Raw genomic sequence first — 23,241 nt, forward strand, 5'->3', positions numbered from 1 at the left:
GGTGACGTCAATCAACGAAACAGACGTTCGAGCTGAAGGCAAGTGAAGGCACTTGGTGGACATCATGGTTGGGGCGAGCAATGGTGCTTTTTTTTTTTTTTACGCCAAATTGTCAACTTGTGGAGGAGTTTATTGTTTTTTAAAGGACCAAGTGATGGAATTGAGTGACTTTGCACAGACTACTTTGCTCTGTATGAGGCTGCCTGTGCAGCTTGACTGTTCTCAAAAACTGAAGAGCCAAGAGAGCAAATTCTGAGTCGATGACAATGCAAATGATATGTGTTTACAGGAGGCCCTTTTTGGAGCTAGGTTAAACTACTGGCACACAGAATAATTATGGTGTTATTTACAAATTTTTGTAAAGCACTTGGCATATTTGAGATTCATGTATTGGGCTATTTTTTGGGGGGGGGGCTGCTTGGCAGGTTAGTGGTTTTTTTTTTCCCTCTCAGACCCTGGCAACCCAATCTGCATTGTTTATAATCTGCCTACAAAAAACAAAACACAAGTACTTTTCAAATATATTAAACATTTTCAATTCCCTGTCTGCAATTTTCTATTTATTTGTCGATAAGACTTGAAAGGGGAGCAACTATTGTGATGTTTATTTTGATATTATGTTCAGAAGATCCAATTTTCCCATTTAAAAATTACTCTTTTTTTAATCATTGATCGACAAAGAGAGATTATTTGAACAAAGCATGCTGTGTGTGTTTGGTTAGAGAGAGATAACATTTTGTTAAATAACTGATTTGTCTATCCATACAGATATATTAAATATATCTAATACATGAGGCATTTCAAGCCAGGCCAAGTGTCCACTTTCTTTTTTTAAACTCAGAATCTGGGGTGTTGAAGCATTTGTTGTTAAGTATGATTTATCGAGCTATCTGGGATCTATTTAAGATGGTTCATTCAAGTTTAGTAACACTTTTTATGTGGGGTCCACATTAGTAGAAAACCCAGATCATAACAGAAGTAAATTCAAAGACAAAACAATTACTATTGGCAACATGCCCATTACTGAGAATATTGTATATTTATACATTATTTGTGACACTGAAACCATTTCACAGAAACTGTAAATAAAAACAAGTCCCATGAAATAAATGCATGTTTCTTTTCCACAGCTCGTGGCTACAGGCATCATGTCTCTGTTTGATGAAGGAGAAATCCTTCATTCTCATGCCGCTCGCTCTACCTTAAGCACCTTGATGCAGTTCATCATTGTGTTTTACATTACAGGAGATAGATTTCATACTCATCACTGTGCACCATATGAAAAAGTAGGCTGGCAACAAGAAGACAACTACACTCTGTCATTTTTATTTATAAAGGTTCCCAGCAAAAAGCTACCTCACTATATCACTTCTCTTTTCTAAATCTAAAAACCACTGCTCACCAGACCGGCTCTCCAGACGATTTAATAATGACAGAGGATTTTAAAACTTCACTGACCCATCCCACTGGCTGTGGTTTCCTCTCACATATATCAATATAGAATATGATTATCTCCAATACTGCTGCTACTTAATTCTTTTTGCCGTCCTGGAGTTAAATAAAAGCCCGTCTCCACACAGTGCTTCGAGTCAGTCGGCACTTGAATGGAACTGCATTAGAGCGACTACCAGAGAACTGGGCACATACAATTCATTTAGAGGTCATTTAAAATTAATTCTTAATTAGTGCTCAGCTCTGTCAACTCTAAATCTTAACTTCCACTTCATTTTTGTTGAATTTTCCATGCTGTTGGCTGCCAAATGCTTTCATCAGTCTGCCTCAACACACCTGCATGCATGTCTCATTGTGCTTTTGCTTTCATTATGTTAGCCTGCAATCAGTGACCAAACTGTGTTATACTTGTGTGTGCTTGTGCCTTTTCATGCCCAACAAGGAAGCTCAACATTGACAAGCCCATCCCTAAACATTATTATATTTTTTTATTAAATTGCCTTTTTTTGTCTGTATGATTATAGATGATCTTGCTAACATGTAATTCAACTTTTATTTTCATATTCTGTTTTAGGGAAACTCTGTAACATCCAGGGACTTACAACTGAAAATAAACATTGTTCATTCAAACCCCCTGTTAAATAGAGAGACAAAATATGAAGCTGTAGATTTAGCGGGACAAGTGAACTCTCCTTTAATCTCCTGTTGCATGAGTTAAGATTGGAAGACGTACACCCAGTACCACAAGGTGGTTAAATGAAATGTACCAGGTAAACTCTTTCACTACCAGACTGACTGGATTTATTTTACCTTTATGGTCGTAGAGTGGTCAATAAACATGCAGAGAGGGAGTATTTGTGAGGCCTTTTCCAAGATAACATTAAATTAATATTTCTGGAAGTTTTTGATAAGCTTGAAACATACATTCTTATTTCAGTTTCGGTTATTCAACATCAATAAACTCGCTCTCATCTCGACATAAAATTTTAAATAAAGAGCTCAGACACAAGAAAGGTTTCAGCGAATCAAACAGTACATTCCTCTGATTTGTGTATAACACAACTTGAAAGCACCTGAGTATGCAGGATAATAATTTGATAGACTATTTGATAGATAAACAATCAAAGAGTTAACAGTAACATAGATACAGCGCTACCACCTGATGACGTTTTTCAACAGAAGTTCAGTTATAAAAAGAGGAGCTATTAATAAGAGCTACTAAATAGCTACCATGACTCATAACAATTTTATAGCTTATTTTCTCTTGTGTTATTTATCGTATTTTTGCTACCACAATATGCCTTTAACAGCTTGGATGCTTGTGTGTAAAAGCTGTTAAAAGCTGCGTCTCCTTCCAGTTGAGCTTTTCTCGTGCTAGTTAGATGCTTTTCTTTGGTGAGTAACTTGTGGTTTTGTACTCGCACTCGTCTGAGTGACATTAACCGTAGTTTGTGTTCTGAAAATGTGTGATCAAATAATGATTAAATAAGGAGTGAAGACAGATATGACTGTCACCTGCCACTTTAGCAGATTTTTTTGCATATATAAGAAGGTCATTCCAGTTGAGTGAAACCAAACAGCTGGGGAGCTGTGCAGAAAGACGACGACTCCATCCTGAATCTGCAAGCTTTGACGAGTCAGTTGTTTTTCATCCATCTACTCAGCCTCCTGGAACGAGACTCATACTCATGTTGCTCTCTTAGCTAAGCAATTATCCGCTAACATGCTACCAGAAGAGCCTGATAAACCCGTGCTTCTCAGAGCTGTGTTTCCCTGAGCTTGTTTTAGGAACTTTCTGCACCGTTGTAATTAAAACTTGGTTAGTGTAGCTTTAGGAATATAATTTAATAGATTGTCCTTTGTTTTTCCATTCTCACTCTCGTGATTCCATATTTGGATTCATATTAGCTGTTGCCAGGGCAACAGCTATTTCAGGATTTTAAACGGCGTGCCAAACATTCAGAGAGACGATGCACAACACTGCCAGAGTAAACAAAACAATCCTGATAATGTGATGCAATCAAATGAAATCCAATGCAAATACATGTCAAAGTGAACGGGCCCCGCCATGTAATGTGCCCTGAGCCTTTGTTCGTATTGATAGTACTGGTCAAATGTAGGGACTCTTTGAGAGACAGGCTCCATAGTCCTTGACATTACCAATTTATTATTCATTCACTGTATTCAGAGTCTGTAAGAGTGCGAGAGGACATTCACCCCTGAAAATGTTCTGTGCCAGATGCTTTTTCGAAGAGCACTTGAAAATGAATTTCAATAGATTTGCATTGGCATTCACTCGTCTCGCATGTCCTTGGGTTGAGCACCACCTACCACCCTGCAAGCTGAGAGCTCCACACCTGCCTACAACTGTGGCATTCACATTTCCTTGGTCTTCATCCTTTCACAGCTCCATCAATACTTGCTGCCTTCAGCTATTCAAAAGTTTTGTGGATGAATGAAGGCAGCAGACAATGGTAGACCGCCTATGAAAATGTCTGTGTCCTTCAATAAGTAAATGGAGGCTAATTGAAACTGTTACTAGCAATAAAAGAGAGAAAAACAGAGGGAGAAGCGAGGAGCGTATGAAGAAAATAGGAAGTGGAGGGAAGGGCAGACAGCAGTGCAGGTGAGACAGATGGGAGAGAAACTACTGAGACTGAGGGGGGAGAGAGATACAGAGGGTGGCAGGACAAAAGGACGGACCAACCTGAGGCTTAAACATAAAAAGATATAAAACGAGGCAGAGCCAGTGTGGTGAAAGTGGTTAAAAAGTGTCTGTGTGGGAAGGTGAACAATTGAGATAGGAGAAGAAAGAGATTTAAGATGGCAGACAAACAGGAGCAGAAAGGTATTAACTGTCGCTGAAGAGATGGAAAGTCAGAGAACAATTTCAGTCCATCCACCACCGCAGAGGTAACCTTGAGAACAGATCTTATGTGACAGCTTTCCTACTTTCTGATTGGTCGTGAGCCGTACGGCTTCCAGTCGGAGCCTATTAAGCACGACCATCCATCCCAGACCTGGTGACAGTGGCTCCGTTTGTTAAAACAATATGTTCGGAGGTGAGATGATGAGGGGCGCGTGGGGGAGAGCGACCATCTCCATCTCCATTAACGCTCTCCATTTACTTGATTGGCCTGTCACATGGACACGCGTGATGCTCTGCACAAAGCAGCCCCGCCACCAGTCAGCGGTGGGCTTTATCGCTGAGCGGAGCTCCCAGGGTCAAACTGTTGCCACACAACGATGGATGGCTGGAAAACGGGCAGTGCTCTTTCCTTTTCACCTTTGCACATTCCTGCATAGCTGCAGAATCAATCATAGTCATATGTGAGGAGCTGAATACCTTTGTGTTACTGCCTGGACAGAAAACACTTCCTTCTACGGCATGACAAGGTGTTGTTCTTAGCATTGAATACTCGACAGTGCTACATGCATGTGAAGACAAAATGAGATTGAATAGTTGTACGCTAAGAAAACCCTTATTTTAAATGTATTGCCAACATATTGATGATACTCCAGAAACACACATTCGAATCCATACAAAGATACAAGAGGGGACAGTTTGCTGTTTTAATGTAAAAGCGCAAGTGTAAAAGGTGCAATGGAAGCAGCCTGAAAATACTTACAATGACTCATACTCAAAGTAACACACAAAGTGCTATTTATTATTACGCCTGGATCCAAACAACCACTGATACAACATTACCTTGTACTCTGAAAAACCCAATACAGCCCAATTTAAGCTCGAGTGGGTTGAACCAGTAAAAGACTCATATAATTTCCCTTTTGTTTTATAAAATCATTTTCTTTCAAAAGTTTCTAATTTTACAAAACCCGAATTAATTTGTGTCACAAAATACAGTGAAAAGTCCAAAAACCAAGTCCTCAATTTGCAGTATTCAGCATACAAATTTATATGAATTCACCATAGGGGTTTGATGCTGATGCTACTTCATCAGTGGCGTATATAGATTTCAATAATGCATCACTGCTCACGGCTCTCGTATCGCTAAAACATTGAGATCCACAGGAAATGAATTAGAAATAGTGTGGAAAGATTTCAATCAATGTGTTAGTCAATTTTACACCTTTCAAGGTTATACTGTGAGCCAGATTTAACCCTCAGGCTGGGCTGTATGTTTGACACTGCTGCTTTACTGCATCTACATATCATCACTTCAGCTTAATCATTTTAACACAAGGGGCAATAAAATACATTTTAAACCCTCAGGCAGGCGGAGCTGTCACCTCTCTTGCATTGAGACTGAAAATCATGTGATGAACTCATGCCATACGGTAACTTCATACGTCAAAATATATAATATTTCCCTAAATGAGAGTAGTCAGTGACACTGATGTAGAATTTAATGCTACAGGTTTTAATCATGACAGGTGTCATCTATATATTCCCTCCAATGCTCATTTAGGTGATTCACAACAAGAAAACAGCAGCTTGTCCTTCCTTGCGTGCATAGCATGTAGCTCCTAATAGGGCCTGTCCTCACTATCTGTGTCTCATACTGCAATACACTGAGGCCTGGGAGTAGGGAGATAACACTGCCATTGCCTTTGGACGTCCCACAAAGACACCCAAATCTGCCATTCCACCAGCGGCCTCTCGCTTTCTCTCTTCTTTTATCTCTCTTTTACTCCCTGTCATATATTTCATCTAACTATTCCCTCCCTCACCAACTCTCCCGCTGAAGCAGATGGTTTTCAGTCGTGGCAGAGGGATTGGGCTTTCTAAAACACTGAAGGATATTCCTCAGTAGTCGTTTCCCTGGTGGCCGCATACATCGCAGTCAGAGAACAGAGCAGTAAGACAAAGACTGTCTCTGCTGGCCAAACAGTGTCCCACTCAGCACATTATCTCCACTGTTGGCCTTGGCTCCTCATGGGTGGAGAAAGGTGTCGGGGAATGCTAAAAAGCTCCTTTTTGTGTGTGTGGCAGAGTCACAATATCAATATTGAGTCACAGCACGTGTTCAGGAGGGTGACAATTTGGTTGCTTTTAGACAGACCGTGGTATTTGTCGAGATTGGACTATCATTATACTCATGGTTATTTTGCATATACTGCAATTTATCAATTGACGTGCTTTTTTCTTTTTTTAAAAGCAAAGGACTTCAATTATATTAAGTCACACTGATTTGTTTTCGAATGAGTTGATTATTCACACGCTGGGGGACTGAAATTGATTTTGTTTACAGCTGAGGAAAAAATCTTTCTTTTGAATTTCTATTTTCTGATGGTATGAACATATAGAGGTGATAACACATTGTGATGCTGCAAGTTGAATCATAGATGCTAAATTACTATAAATACACTATTTTTAATCGGGAGGAAAATTGCTGAATGACAAAAAAGCGAGGCGCATTTGAATCTTTTTGCTCGTTACCAATTGCAGCCTTTAGGGAAAATTATTATTTTCATACCTGCCTTAAAAAGACTGCCAAGAGAAAACACAATCTGTGAAATAAGGCTCTTTGAAATAGAACAAAGCAAATCATACCTTGTCCTTTGAGCCATTACCAAAACCATAAACCACTGCTAAAAAAGATTACTCTTTTCTGTATCTTTTCAACTCGGGCAAATTGGACAATCACCCCTCAATGAACGAGCCCGAAAAGACCCAAAACAAATATGCAAAGCGTCACTGTCAATTTGGGCTGGAGCAGGAGCCAATTAACATGACTGACTGCAGAGAATGCCATTAGGAGGCAACAGGAGTAAAAATCCCTCTCAGAGTGCAGTTGTTGTCTAAATACCAGACACTCACACTGTGATCCATCACTGGAAACACTTAGACGTCTGCTACCTGACTTAGAACAATGAACATCAAACAGGACGAAGCTGGAGGAGGAGGAGGAGGAAGTATGAATGATTGTGGGTAGAATAGCAAGACGATGTGTAATGAACATGTTCCTTTACTTGTCAGCGTGTGCAGAAAATCTTGACAATCTCCCTACTTAACCACACATGACAATTTTCTACGTGGGGATCAAATTTCATCCAACTTAACAACAGTCTTGGATCCTTCTATGCAAACATGTACCAGCCGTTGACGTGTGTGTGTGGGTGTCTGTCTGCACGTCACATCAGACATGCACTTAGCACACTTGCATTTGGCACAAATGAAATGACGGCTGGCGAATCGCACAGGAAAAAGCTGCTCCGTTCTCGCGGTGCAGGGTTTGGCTCTCCATCGCAGCTCTCATCAATCTGGGAAAACGTTTTCAACCACGTGTCAATCGATGGAGCGTCATCATCCATCACTTGTTACACTGTGACTATGTGTAGCCCGCTGGCCACAAATCAGTAACAAGGAGCAGCAACGGCTATCAAAGATATTGAGGAGAGATTAGAAAAATTCATTTAGATCTGAGATGTTTATTGGCCCATATTTAGTTCTCTTTTTATTCATGATTGGCACACTTTAGAAATATAAGATTCGTTGCCGTTTGTTTTTGTTTTTTAAATTGTTTCCAGAAATTCTAATCTAAATCTTTAACATGTTTCCTTTAAACTAAGAGTGGTTTTCAATGCCTCCAGAGGGAAGCAGAGAGCTTAAACAGGAAATTTCTCAGGATCGGGGGAAGCTTTTCACCACTGCGACCATATTTCTTAAAATGTTTGATAAATAATGACTATTGTTTTGGTGGCTGTGGATCAGTTGGTGGAGTGGTTGCTTCTTAAGGTCTTATGTCAATGTGTCCTTGAGCAAGATACTGAACTCCTTCTGCCTCCGTTGGTGTGTGAATATAAGCAGCAGTTAACAGCTTTTTTTTGGGGGGGGGGGGGGCAAGCTGTGTAAAAGTGCTATATTAATAAAAATGCATTTAATAAATACTAGCTTTCAGAATCAATTTTATTCTAAATATTTAACAACTAAACAACCACCCAAAAAAACTAAACTAAAACGATGAGTTGGAATAGGAGACAAATCACCAGGGGGCACTGCTCTAAATCAACATACAGAGACGAGTAGACGGCAATGATAAATGAGATCGCTCCATCATGAGGTAGGCAGTGTTGCAGGAAGTCATGGTCTGTGAAGCTGTTAATGATCTTCAGAAATTAAGCCATTTTATTCCTGTTGTAACTTATTTAAACAATGCGATCATGGTCACTGGTGGTACTGCTGTTAGTGTAAGCTGTCAGTAGAAATTAAATTTGGATGAAATGAATGCAGAGGACGGATGAAATGCTCCCTGTGCATATCTAATATTGAGTATAAATGAACCTTCCCAGCAGTTGCAGACTATAATAAAGACCAGATATTTCAGGAGAATAATTGTGCTGTGAGTTATCCCAGCAGCTGAAGACATGTCTGACAAAATATCGTGATATCTGACATCGAAAGATGACTTCTTGGTGTGAGACAAAGAGTGTGCAGTGGGAGAATTTTGGGCGCTGGGGGGGGGGGGGGGCTGTTCATAATCTGTAATAACCTACCTAAAATACCAGGTGATTCAAGGTGAAATTTATCATATACGCTTACAGTATTTTGTTTTATGCAGACTTACATTGGGCAATTTGATACATTGTTCAAATGCATAACAAATGAATTAAAATATAATCTGAAACGCTATTGAGAAGAAAATAAATTTTTTCTCAGTTGTTGCAAATAAGAGTATAATGATACACAATGGCAAACAAAGCACCTGAAGTCATTATCTTTATCATAATTACAAAATGTAGTGATGTGAGGAAATGTTGCTCGGATAAAAAATACAAATGTTTTTTGTAACCTGGGTGTCAGACATTGGCTACACAGAGCTTAATCAAACTACCATGTACTGTGTATAACCCTCAAGTCAGCAACATCAATCATTAAATCAACTTTACATGCTATCTACTCAGTGAGTAACAGCAGATCTACCAAGTGAGAACACAGTCCAGCTTTTAGCAGGTAAAGTGCCACATGTATCCAACATCAGCTTATAGTGAAGAAAAACCGAGCCACAGCAGTGTGGAATGGATTTAAGAGAGCTTCCATTAAGCCAAAGAGCTATTGATTTCAGGATTGTTGTAAGATAACCTGGTTCAATTCTATTGTTTTGGGGGTTTTTTTGACATCCCTCCACTCATGACAAAATCATAGCAGTGACACTCGTGTCACTTATTACATTATTGCTTTATTTCCAAATTATTAGTAAAAAAAATAAAAATAACAAGAAGCTCCAATGTGAGACTGAGTTGCAAGATTTCACATATTCATATGTTTATGAAGAGATTAGGAGATACAAAATTGTGTTATACTGCTGTAATGATGTCTGCACTTTGTTGGCTTATGCACATGAGTTACCAGAGGAACTAGAGACCTGTGAGATTAAAGAGGGCTGCAAGAGATGCATGCAAATTGATAATGCCCGACACCAAGTCAAGAAGCAGTGTTCTTGATCGGTTTATTAAAAGAATTAAACTTTTCAGAGCTTTATAGGATATAAATATGAGGCGCAAATTAGGATCGACAAGTTTTCTGTATTCACCGTACTTTGTTTGAAAAAAAAAACTAAAACAATAATAAAAAGTGTACGTGAGAAAATGTGTTGTAATTACTTGTCTTGAGCTCAGGTGTTACTTCAGTGCTCTCTGCAGCTATGAAACTCAACCTGAGCGCGAAGCAGTAAGTGAATTAAGTGCAATCTCATCTGCAAATAAAGCAGGCAGGAGAGCGCACTCATGTGACATATTGGAGGGGAGCACTTGAGCACTGTTGAGATACTGTTATTGACTCGGTCTGGATGATGGTGGGATTGTCTGTTTCGGGTGACATTTCGCCGGGGTCACAAAGGCAAACACATCAACATTCGGAACGCGTGTATGTTTTTCTGTGTGTATATGAGCACGAATCATCTGAGTGTGTGTGTGTGTGTGTGTGTGTGTGTGTGTGTGTGTGTGTGTGTGTGTGTGTGTGTGTGTGTGTGTGTGTGTGTGTGTGTGTGTGTAAGTGTGTGTGGGTGTGTGTGTGTGTGTGTGTGTGTGTGTGTGGGGGGGGGGGGGGGGGGGGGGGGGGGGGGTCGCAGCCCTTGCAGGTGGTGAGCCCCGAGGCTCCCGGCTCATCCCGGCAGTGATTGGGTTTTGGAGAAGACCATGCTCTTCAGTCGCTGCCAATTAGCCTGCTGACACCTTGTGACATTTAAAAGACAGCAGTAGCAATTGGATTGGGGTGTGAACGCCAACGACATGCTTACACTAAGCACACACATGGGCTCATGGCTTACAGGTGATACTAACTGTGTGTGGACTTTAAAAATGATTTATTCCATTAAGATTGTGGATACTGGGAAAGTGAGATTAACAAATATGAGCATAATGATCTTTCCCTGTCAGCCATGTTTCACAAGGCTGTCAAGTAGACGTCTTACTTTTGAACCTTCTTTTTATGAGCTTACTGAAGTAATGTTCCACGAAAAGTAAGTCTTTTTAATGTCTTTTCATTTTGTGGGTTTATATTGAACACAACCAAACTATTTTATGTAAATATTAAACAGATCAAGCTTACTTTAGCAAAGTTTCAAAGCCAGATAAACAGCATATATGGTTGATATTTTTTATTTCAGAGTGGAGGTGCTAATTGTTATTTGTTTAAAATGTGCAAGAGTGTGAGAGCAGAAAGGTGCAGGAGCAGCAGGAGCAGCGGGGGGAGACTCCCACTCCCACAGGACACATCCTACATTTTCCACACCAGGGCCCATTGGACCTGAACATGCTGGCTGTGATAGAAATGTGTACGGCAGCTGTACAGCGCCTGGTCAATAAATACAACATGTCCTTCACAGAGGATGAGTTTGCAAAAATAATCAATGTTATCATTTTTTATTCCAGTAAAAAAGAAAAATTTCCAAGGTTTAGAATGTAAAATATATAGATACTGTATATTTTTTCATGGTCTAGAATCTCGATCCTGCATGTGTGTAGCCTCGAGGTTACATGACATGTGTAGATAAGTGGACATGGCATCGGGCGTTTGCAGGTTTGATTCCCACATTGGACCCAGTCTCCACTGTGGCTCCGTGAGCAAGACCGTCGAGCCCCATCAGCTTCCTGGAGCGCCGTAATGTGGCTGCCCACCGCATCCTAGAGAGTGAGTGAGTGAGTGAGTGTTGGTTAGTCTATATATTGTCCTAAAGGTAATTCAAAGAGATGCTCCTGTATTGTCCTAAAGGGAATGGAAGCCTGACCTGGTTAAGCTTATTCATTGTTCCTTTGTATCATCCCTTTAACAGGTTTCTATATTGGCATTCTAGTGAGTGCCTGTCAATGTCTGAACCTTTGTGCTGTTAATTCTGTGTTTTAAATGTCTGTGTAAACTGTTAGACGCCCTCTCCTGCTACTGCAGAACAAATCCGCCATCGGGTACCGGTAAAGTCACTATGAACTTATGAACTCTGAACTTTACCGTTTGAGGAAAAACTGTGATATGTATCTATGTCATTAGCGCAACATTGTTATAAGCATCAATACGGTTACCTGAGCCAGACGTGATCGGATTAAACTCTAATCCGATGAAAGTTGCATCATGTAAACACTCCTATCTGATCAGATTGGAATTACGATTGCATCGGAGGAGGTGGTGTAATGTTTATTATCTGATGAGAGTTCACATAAATGGCACACCGGGTTGTTTCCCGCTGGCGGCGCTTTCTGCATGTCTGTTATGTAATGTCCCCACTTGAGGATTCCCGCATGATGCGTGTTGCAGTTTCAAGAATTTGTCCAGAACAATAGTCTTCAATAGTGACGGGCTTCCAGGTAAATCTGGATTTTTGATTGTGTCACAAATAGCTCACATCACGGTGGAAAAAACATTATGGAACTGATCCACTCACTGAATCTGATGATATTGTTGGTGCATATAAAACCCAATTCATGAAAATGGGACAGACTGATCTCTCAATCAAAAAGAATTCCATCAGACTGACAAAAAAGCGGCCGTGTAAACGTAGCAATGATTCTCACAAACAGACCAGCACATCCTGGCTGCTGAGCACAATCCCTCATTACAGTTTACTCCCACACGCCATCCTTCTGCTGTGAACCATCTCAGGAACACTCAATGTGTAATAATATGCACTTTAAAATAGTTCCAGGCACACAAACTTCTTACTAGTTTTCTTTGGGTAGAACTTTGATGTTTACGGGGCCACTTTCTCTTTTCTGTTCTGTGCCAAATGGAAACTATATATATATTTGTGACCCATTTTTAAAGCTTTACATCAGCACTGAACGATAACTCAGGCTTCAAACTTGAGTGTCACAGACAGGCCAGAGAGTCGGGAAATACTGAGACAGACACGCCACTTTTAGGTTTTCCCTAAGATTCGCTGACGATATAATCGATTGGGTACTGCCGGCCTTAACTGTGAGATTTACATGTTGTAAACACTGCAGATTAAATTTGAATGCCCTACATTGTACCACAGCAGGATTACATCTAAGTAAACATGGACAAATTAATAATTATCTGCATGACTAGACACTATAAGTGGTGTTTATTGATGTTTGGGTGAACTGACACTTTAATGCCAAACGAATTGAACTGTCTAAAGCTATGTGTGCTTTTTCATAAACGTGAAACATTAAATCAAAATGAACTCAATGAAATGGCTGCTCTGCACAAATGAAGTGAGTAGATTATTCAAATAAAAGTCCATCAAAATAAAATCCTCTCGCATACTTTGTCTCTTTCCATTTCTTGTAGTTAACTGGGTGTCATTTTGTAGTTGGCATTTCCCAAATGAATGCTACAAAAAAATAAATAAATACGTACACCGAAGCAATTCTGACTGGGAGTTTTTTTTTAAAGTAGGGCATTTCAAAACCAGACAATGGGAGATGTTTTTCTTGCCCGCGGTCCTCGACAATGCTGAGATGAATGATGGCATTATCGTAACGCGTTGAACTATACTGATTGTTCAATTTAGAGACAATCACACAGCCTGTCACTTCTCCGCTGCTCGCCCCTCTGTCTAATTCTGTGATAAACACACGCATAGATGTAGCTAAAAAGGCCTCCAACCTGAGCGCGCCGCGAGAACGGGATCGAAAGTAAAACTGGGCTCCTGTTCTGTTCTGGGAACTCGGCACTCAAACACACACACACACACTCCCACACACACACACACACACACACACACACACACACACACACACACACACACACACACACACACAATTGCACAAAGGCAGAGCCAGTATCCCCCTGAGTTTCCCTGCTGCTGTTTCTATGAAAAATTTACACTGAAGTGATCTCATCGGCTATTTTGAGCGCATCTCTGACCTAGGAATGTTTTAAAGAGCTAGTATCTGTCTCTGCCTTTTGTGATGCTTGTCTTTACCTCCAGCAAAGCCAACAGAAAGGCTGTGCGTGCGTCAACGTGTGTCACAGAAGACCTATGCGGATCTGTGTGCCTCTATGTTGTTTCGCGTTATGATCTCCCCGCCGTGTTCAATACACAAAATTGCCTCTAAGTTGCAGTTCTCGTCTCATCTCACAGATACAAACTGTACTGAAACTCATCTGGAATTGAAAGCAGGCGATTTCCCCCGTCTCCGCATCCCCTCGCAGACAAATAATGGTGTATCTATTACGTGAACACAAACATTTTTCTGTCTCTCTGCAGGATCCTGGCGAGACTTCTTTCATTTTCCACATAGGACAAACACGCAGACACAATCATATATAGTAAGGGTGGCCAGACAAAGAATCAATTGCTTTTGAGAGAACTCCATCAGCAAATTGAGTCAATTTCAGTTTTTTAAGTGCAGTCTTTGATGCAAAAGCCCACCACAAACACTGCCATCCAATTTCATGTCGAGACTCGGGCTGCTCTTGAGACGAATAGTCTGGGTCTGAAGTGTTGATGTTGGAGGCACAAGTCTGCTGGCTCGTACTTTCACACTGGTAATGTGTTTTTTTTTTTTTTCAACAGAAACGAGAAGCTGAACATGTTTGAGGAGCTTGTTTAATAAACATGCGAAAACAGTAATGAAAGAAATATCTTCTGTGAGTTGTCACTGTGTTTGTAAGGTAGTTAAAAATGATGAATGAGGGATGCATGGTTCCTTTTTGACGAGATTATTCTGCATGTGTGTCCAGGTAAATGTTGAGCCTCTCGCCTCACACAATGAAATAATCAATGGAACGAGTCCAGGCTTGGGGGCCTTTCTGTGTGTGGGTTGTATGCTCTTCCTGTGCTCCAGGTAAACCAGTTTCCTCTCACAAATGTGTTTGAGGATGATTTGTGACTATATAATTGCCTTTAGATGTCTCTCTGCGTTTGCCCTGTGTTGGGCTGGTGACCTGTCCAGTATGTACACTGCGATCGCCAACAATCACTTTGGATCGGCACCAACGCTCCGCAACCATTAAGAAGATGAAGCCATACTGTTGTTCATATTGGTTTTTTTTATATTTTCTATGATCTATGATCTATGACTTCTATTAGGACAATACTTTCAGTTATAATTGAGATTGTATGGCTCCCAGATTATTTGATGGAGTTTGCTTTCCATGAGAACTTATTGGTGATTTTTCCACAAGTTGTTAAATGTGTAGTCCAGACTGCAGCACAACGTGAGGGAATCAACCGGCAGCGTGTTTCTATAGATTCGGTTTATGGATTACTAATTCACTTTATTGCCACAATCTGATACTGTCTTTTCGTTATTATTGTTGTTTTTAAATAGTGATGCAGTGGTTAGCACTGCCATTATACACCAAAAAGACCCAGCTTTCCAGAGCTTCTTTCTCATGTGGAGTTTGCATGTTCTCCAGTGAAAACACTAAATTGGAAATTGATTAAAACAAAGTGTGAGCAAATGATCTTGGTGTCTTCATGATGTCGTTTAAAGCCCCATGAACAACGTTCAGACTAAAAGTTCAGCATTTTTCCTAACATGAACGTATTACGTAAGAAAGTATTTTGACTAAACTGACACGGTGATGAAGACTTTCCAATTACCTTTGATTTTCTAAAGAAAGCTTTCCATATGAAGACATCCAGGCATGTCTACATCCAATACAAAGTTTTGTTTCAATTCAACTCAATTCAACTGTATTTATATAGCACCGAATACAACACAGTTATTTCTAGGTAGAGAAAAGAGAAAAACCCAACAAATCCACATGACCAGTGTAGTTATTTTCTCACCCACTATCAACAGGTTTTAAATGAATGCCATGTGCACATCTATACCAGACGGTAGGTGTTGTTACACTTTGTTGACACATTTTGATTATTGTGTTTTTGTGACTAAAAACTGTTCTACACCAAGTTTATTGCAAAGTTTATAAAAGAACTTCAGCAACAGAAGTTGCGTTTGTGACTTGCACACCAAGGGCCTGATTCACTAAGATCAAAGCACAATGAATTGTAGGCACATGCAAATAGGATGATTAGAATTATATGATGAGAGCCTTCAGATACTATTTAGATTAGCTTTTTCCACACATTTGGTCTTGTTTATACAAGTACAATCGGCTGGGAACAATAGTTCCCTTGATATTTTAACCGCTTTGCTGTTGAGTGATCGCATGGACTGGTGATGCCATGGAGTTGGACAAGGGGGTGGAGGACGTTATGGTGCGAATTTGTTAAAAAATCAAAAACAAAACAGATTCAGAAACAACTGCAAGACTGAAGGAGTACCAAATAGAAAAGACAATATCGTGTGATATCTACATGAGAATATACTGTGTTTCTCACCAGAAGAACAGCAGCGTCTCTGAATAAGCCAATTGTCACATCCTTTTCACACAATAGAAACAATCATAAACAACGCAGACGTGTTTATATACACTCCTCCCAGTATTTCATTAGCTCTCAAACACACGCCCAATATTCCGTACCCTTGAAGGCAAACTCGCTAAATTGATAGCAAGTGTTATTTTGTGCTTCGGTCAGTTGGGACCTTCAGCGTGCTCCTTTCCACATGTGTATGTGTGCAATATTTACTTTGAATTGTGCTTTTGTCTGCAGGTATTGTTGTACAAGCAAACCTTTAGTTCATCAGGCACCAAGTTATTTTATATATGTAGATATGACTAGTTTATTTGACGTGACAATTACAGGATACCTATTTATGGATGTCAAATAATTACAACCCTTTTGCGCTGTGTGCTCGACATGGTTTTCAGCACACTAATTATAAGACCGCTAAGCCGGGAATCAAATCTGCACGCAAACTCGTACAGCTGTCAATTAAATGCTGTTTTGTATATTTGGGCATCTGAAATGCAACGATGAGAAATTAATCGAAAGTAAATATGAAAATATGAAAATAGCAGGACAGAAGTAATTGTGAAAAACGTCATGATACACAGGAGCATTGTAAATGAGTTACAGTTAGAAAATGTCTGAGTGTTTTCAGTGAGACCAGTGAGGCTACATACTGTTATGGTGAATGAGGCCCGTGCTTGCCATTTGATCACAAGCCACAACCCACACCATTACTCCCCATTAACTTAAGTCAGATAGTATCTGCAATTATGCAGATTCCGTCGGAGTAATTACCTGGACAACAGCTCATATCTGTAAATTACTCTGAGATCTGCTGAAGCTGTGAACTATTACTCTTTCCTTGAGCTCCCTGATTACAGGAACAAAAAGCTCTGCAGCTTGACTGACGTTTGAGCCAAATCTTGATGATGGCGACAGGAAATTTATAGTCGAGTGTGTGGACTGCAGATAAAAATATAGGCAGAGAAACATTCATGCATGTGAAAAAAAAAAAGAAAAAAAAGATGAAGACTGTACAGTATATTGATGCGGCTGCTGTCAGGGTCAAATGCAGCCCTATTTGAATGACTTTGATGCCTGTTTGCAAATTAAGACCAGAGATATACAGGGGTAGCAGTAACCACATGTTTACAGCCTTTCTTTTTTAAATGCAGCAGATCATAATGATGAAGTTATAATTTTTTAATGATGTATCTGGAAGATCTTCGCCAAGATGGAAAATGAAAGATTCAGTTGAAGTACCTTCAATTTCATTCATGAACGTTTGAACTCGTCCTTTTTTCTCTCTTTTTCTTTTTACGGCTTCACCATCAGCAAGAAAGGACCTGCTCAATGAGGTGGAGAGCAGGTTTTTCAACAGGGTAATGTGAACATGCGCGGGCATTTGTAGGACAATCAACACTGTTTGTAGGAAAGAGTAGTGCACGTATAATTAATTGGCTTGTTTTTGCTTTAAGGTGCAACATGGTTGGAGACGTGCGTGCGATGGGTGATGAATGATCTCAGAGCAGCGTGTCCTCATGCATACATGCAACGTTTTATACCACAAATTAATCTACTGACAGAGACGACAAACATTAGTCTCTCCAAAAACACATTCTGAAACGTAGCTATTACATGCTGTGGACACAAATAATGAGAGGATTACAGTCTGCCATCACACAAGGATTATGTGATAAAAAGAAGAATTAAACAAAGTGGGTATTTAGAAAATGTCCACATTATTTAGAAAATTGTCACAGATGTGCATCCATTTCTTTCTTCTTTTTTTCTTTTTAGATTCATTCTTTTTTCAATACTAAACAATTTTGGAATATAACCCAACAATAATACAGTTTATAAGAATGTTTCAAGCATCATGTCAGCAGAGACTCATTTGATGTGTTTTTGAAATTGAAAAAAATAAAAATAAAAACAACAGCAAAAAAAAAAAATCTTTAAAAGCCGACTTAAATGTTTTGGATTTATTGCGCTGGATTATCCACGTCGAGCCTGAGGCAATTCTGTGAATGCTTTCAAAATGCTCGACAATGAATAGTAGCTACACACTCTTGTGAAAGCTGGAAAATAAGCTGTGACATCTATGTTCTCTGTGCGATGACCCCGCCGGGAAAGAAAGCAGCAATATAACTGCTATCACTTGGGCATATCAAAAAGAGGGAAACTAATTAGATATATGGAAGCATGTAGAAAACGCATGAGTATTATATATTCGTGTAACTCTTCAACAAATTAATTATGTGCTTGCATGGACACATCGTGAGTGTATGAACTCCTTTGACCCATATGTTCCTATTTCTTATAGCTAGAATGAGAAAAAACTGACACGTAGCAGATAGAGCATGTTGACACTGATTCAAAACTTCCACACTCTCTGAAAGGAATGAATATTCTCCGTTTGGCTTCCCTTCATGCAGCCCAGACGCATTCTCACACACACACACCCACGCGCACAAACTTACATGCCCTCTCTTAGAGGGCAAATGATTTCCGGCTAAAAGTCAGGGTTCATTATTCAGAGCCATACGGTACCTTCACAGTAGGCATTGTCGTCTCTCAATGGGCGGAAGCCATCTTTACAGACGCAGCAGTCTCCTGCCTCCAGGTTCACACAGTCGGAGTGCTCCATGCAGCCGTGGCCCTCTGAGCAGAAGTCATGACCTGCAGGAGGCGCGGGGAGGAAAAGGTTGAGACCCAGAGGAGGAAAGAAGAGACGAGCGATGGATTCAAACAGAGCCAGTGGAAAGGTTATGTCATAGTATCACAACTTTTTTTCACAAATGTTGCACTTAAGTGTCCTCAAATTGGCATATTAGGGCAAAACACCACTTTGGTTAGATTTCTTTATGCAATGTTCGACTGCAGAACCACGAAACCAATAAAATATATCCTAGAATTTGCTGCAAAAGAAGTCCAAGTATGAAGATAGTGCAAGTGAAAACGGAAGAACAAAATTTATTTTACAGGTCTGACCTCATGGTTTTGACAATTATTTCTATATTATCAAAGTTTTTAAATGGATGCCTGTTGGTGATTGCAAGTTTTTAAAGCACATTAAGAAAGAAAAAAAAGTACATAACCACTCCAGCCAATTAAATCTGTTTTGAAAATGACAATGAAATTTAACACAATGCTGCCAAGCCTGCAAAATCAAATTCAAAACAAACATCAACCACATACACGAATGTTTAAAGAATCATTCGGATTTAGTAGTTTAGTCTTTTTCTTGTTGCAATAAAAAATTAAAAATTTTGTCTAACAACCTTGGATTCTCTGATGTGTTTTGTTAAAAACCTTTCCATTTAAACGGAAGCTGCAGGTCGCTGTGGTGGCACCTGCTGCCTCAAAAGAAGTAACTCTGGGAGATTTTTCAAAGAGAGAGGAGATACTCGAACCCCTTCAGACCACCAACTCGCACACTGCACATACTTTGTCTGATTACAAGTAGTAACTTGTGGTGTAATCCTGAACTCACTGTTTGGAACGGCCGTAGAGATCCGAAGAATAGAAAAATAATCCCATTGATTCTAAAATTCCTACACAAGTAGTCCCTATTTCTTTGTCTCATGCAGCTATTTCAATTTCTCCTTTGACGACTGTCAGTTCTAATTTGTAAAAAACAGGAAGATATTAGGAAGTTGGGAACACGGCTGGTTGCATGATAACAGGCAAATTGTTTAAAAGTTTATAAGGAAAAAAGAAAATCACATTAGGAACAGGCAGGAACAGTATCTATTTTTTGACAGTGGAATTATGTCCCTCCATTTAAAAAAAAAGAATGTTATACACTTCTAGATAGTGGTAATGAAGTATAGAAAGATGGATCCTCAATACCTTGGCAGACTTTGCAGCATCTGCCACTCAACGTGATCTGCTCCGACTCTGGACAGTTGAGCTCGGGACAAGGCTCGCTGGGGACGACCCGATGCATGGTCCTGTCCTGTGAAGGGCACACACAAAACGCTCCTGGGTTACATCAGGTGATCTCTGCCCCCCTGTTCATTTGCTCAGAGCTGGAGGTAATTATGGAGGTAATTATTCATCTATTGTGTTTCCTCCTCCACTGTCTCACTCTTGCCACCTCCCTGTGTGCTCATTATAAACCAATTACTCATTGGTCAATCACTGTTTTTCCCCAAACAACTTCTGCAGAGAGAAAAAAAAGCTCTCTTTTTCACTCCTCTTATTATCCTCAGCAATTTACATCATGATTCATGGTCCATCTTTATTATACAAACAGTGAATCAATCTTGTGGATTATCCCTGCATGTGTGTTTAGCCGGAGTGTAAAACCTGATTAGGAGGTTCTTTTTCCCTGCATGCCTTTGGCAGGCCTCTCTAATGATCTCATCCGTGTAACTCCAACTGATGCTAATTAAGACTCATTAACACCAGAGACAGTTGGACAAAAACAACAGATTTTCTCTTTCAATTTCCACAGCACACATGTTTTTCTTAGGGATAATCTCACACCAGTTTACACAGAACATCTCCGTGACCTCGGCTCACAAGAATCCGAGTATGCTTGTGTGAGCCCCGGAAAGAAAAAACTTCTCCCAGAAGTCTGCCATCAACTTTCTGATGAAGCCTTTGCCATCTACTTCTTCCCACCCACCACCTAAAGCCTGCACCCTCCCTCCTTCAACCCTGCAGCCAGCAGGCAGACAGAAGATCAGAGGCATGACAAGCAGCTGTCAGGGGAAGCCTGCAGGAGTCTGCAGCAGTGGACTGACTGACAGCACTCCCCATCCCCATTTCTTTGATCTGCCTGGGACTGCCAGTCAGTTACCTGGGACTACAGATGGGCCAGGTGTGGGCAAGCCCGCCAGACAGCTGTCTGAAACTGCAGATTCTAATGGAGCGCTGCAGAATTCATGGAGGAGACGGTGGATGTGATAGCGATGGGTGATTAAAAACTTCAAATCACTTTTCTGTGATTGATTGGGCCTGCCTGGCATAATGTCATCAAGTGAATTGCTCCCAAAAGTGAGCGACCCACCCATCTGGTGCGGCAGCCAGACAAAAGCAAATACTCTGTATAATTGGGAAATGAATCTAATCTGGGACCATTGTGGCGTCTGATGATTGTTCCTGAAAGATTGCTGAAGTGCACTGTGATCTGCACTGCCTCGGCATCCAAATTCACCCACTTTTGAAAGAAAATCACAAAGAATACGATGATGAGTCTGATCAATAAAATGTAGCTGATGTGGACAAATTCACATGTTGGCTCCCGGAGGCTTCTCTCCTCTCCAAGTTGCCGTAACAACGCAATGGTAGGCTGTCATGAGCTTCACGGGAACTAATAAGAACATTGTGTACATGAGCTACTGTGGGGTTTCTTTGAGTGTAATAAAAAAAAAAAACCCTCTCCAATAATTCAGTAGCGAGGGTGTGTTGGTGTCAGTGTGTGCGCTGACGTGACTTACCCTGCATTCAAACAGCAAGCATCTGCCAGACGAGTCGCGCACAGCCTTCTGATCTCCCTCCACCAACTCTCTTCCTCCAAACAAGCAGACAGCTGGTGGCAGGCACACGTATGAGGACATTAGACACATAGAAAATATACACATAAAAGCACATAAAAGCACATAAAAGCATCGATCTCCTAAAATTCACATCAACTTTGTGCCGTAGTCACACTATCAATCTTTATTTTAATGGCTGTGGCTTTTCAACCTGCAATGTGTCTGAGAAAAGTTTTTTGCAATTAATACATTTTTCGTGAGCTTTTAATTATGGGAAGATACTTCATGATGTAGAAGCATATATTTTTATCAATCCATTTCAATATAATTCATCGATTGCTTCTCAACATGCCCGGAATGTATGATGAATCCCATGTGTTCTGTCTCCAACTCACAACACTGAGGAACAAAGAACAGCAAACAAAGAGCTGCGCCGTAATGTCAGAATTATCAATTCGTCATGTTCTGTTTTTGTTAATGAGCTTATCATTACAGAAATCTTCACGTATAGTTTAATCTTAGTGCCCTTCTCCTGAATCTATTAACATTCAAACCACGAGTGTTATCTAATGGTGCTGTTTTACATGCGTGATACAATCTGTCCACATTATTGCTGCTTTTTCAAACCCCCCCCCCCCCTCTCTTTTTTTTTTTGTCTTCAGGTAAATAAGACTCAAACCGAATCAAGCATGTCAAACCCAATTAAGTAAAGCAACGGAGAAAGTGATGACATAATTAATATGGAGAGAGAAAGTGCTCCTCGCTGCCGCACTGAGCAGAAGCTGTTTTCATATAATTGAGGGGGAAGGGTTGGGCGGCGGATCCGTGGGGTGGCGTTACAAAATAATCACATGGGCAGAAAGTGTGTGTTTGATGAGCAGCCGGGGTCAGATATATCCAGACCGATACGAGAGGGTGGGGGGGGGGGGGAGGGAGTGGGGTCGGTGGGGAGTGATTGGCACCGCAGGTCAGGTCCTATCACAAAGCGGTGAATCATGAAAGCAGAGGACTTCTGAAACAGCCATTTGACGTTCTACTTGACAGGGCATCAAAAAAAAAGGGGGGAAAAAAGAAGAAAAAAAACGGAGCTGAAACTCCTCCCTGCCAGGCCTTGTGCTGTGAGATAAGGCTTTAATTTGGAGAGCGAATCGTGTCTTTATAGTGGGGAAAGTTGTGGTACTCCGTTCCCCAAAGCTGGAGCATGCGTAATTAGCCGTGTGTTTGTCTACCGCGCTGAGATATGTGAACGCGGGGGTTATGAGTTTAAGGGTGTTACCTGCTTCATGTATATATTGGTAAGACGCAGCAGCGGATTTGGAGTCACGCGTAAAATAAATAAATAAATCCCAGCGTCGCAGCCATGACCTCCTGGGTCACTGGAAGTGATGCTGGGTCAAGATGATTCCAACACAAGACTGATGGTTTCCTCTTCACAGAGACTTAATTCTTGCCTATTATTTGCTTGCATGGGGAGCAGGAGAGCAGAAGTGTGTGGGAGTTTGTGATGAGAAAGAACTCAAACAAAGTCATCTCACACTTGACACAGAGTCAATTTTACAAAGAAATATTAA

At 40.5% G+C, this 23,241-nt stretch overlaps 1 protein-coding gene across 2 annotated transcripts in view; it reads right to left on the reverse strand.

The window, feature by feature from the left end:
- The window catches only part of nell2a (neural EGFL like 2a), a 92,903-nt gene that overhangs the window by 43,658 nt on the left and 26,004 nt on the right, over window positions 1-23,241 (reverse strand). For both annotated transcript variants that reach the window (XM_080474611.1, XM_080474612.1), the window contains exons 10-12: window positions 21,632-21,723; window positions 20,037-20,142; window positions 18,735-18,863 (exon numbers count right to left, since the gene is read on the reverse strand). In XM_080474611.1, the coding sequence (XP_080330737.1) occupies window positions 18,735-18,863; window positions 20,037-20,142; window positions 21,632-21,723 (327 nt within the window). The remainder of the gene's footprint in view (window positions 1-18,734; window positions 18,864-20,036; window positions 20,143-21,631; window positions 21,724-23,241) is intronic.

Source organism: Lipophrys pholis, assembly GCF_963383615.2.
Source record: "Lipophrys pholis genome assembly, chromosome: 11".
Taxonomy (NCBI): Eukaryota; Metazoa; Chordata; class Actinopteri; order Blenniiformes; family Blenniidae; genus Lipophrys; species Lipophrys pholis.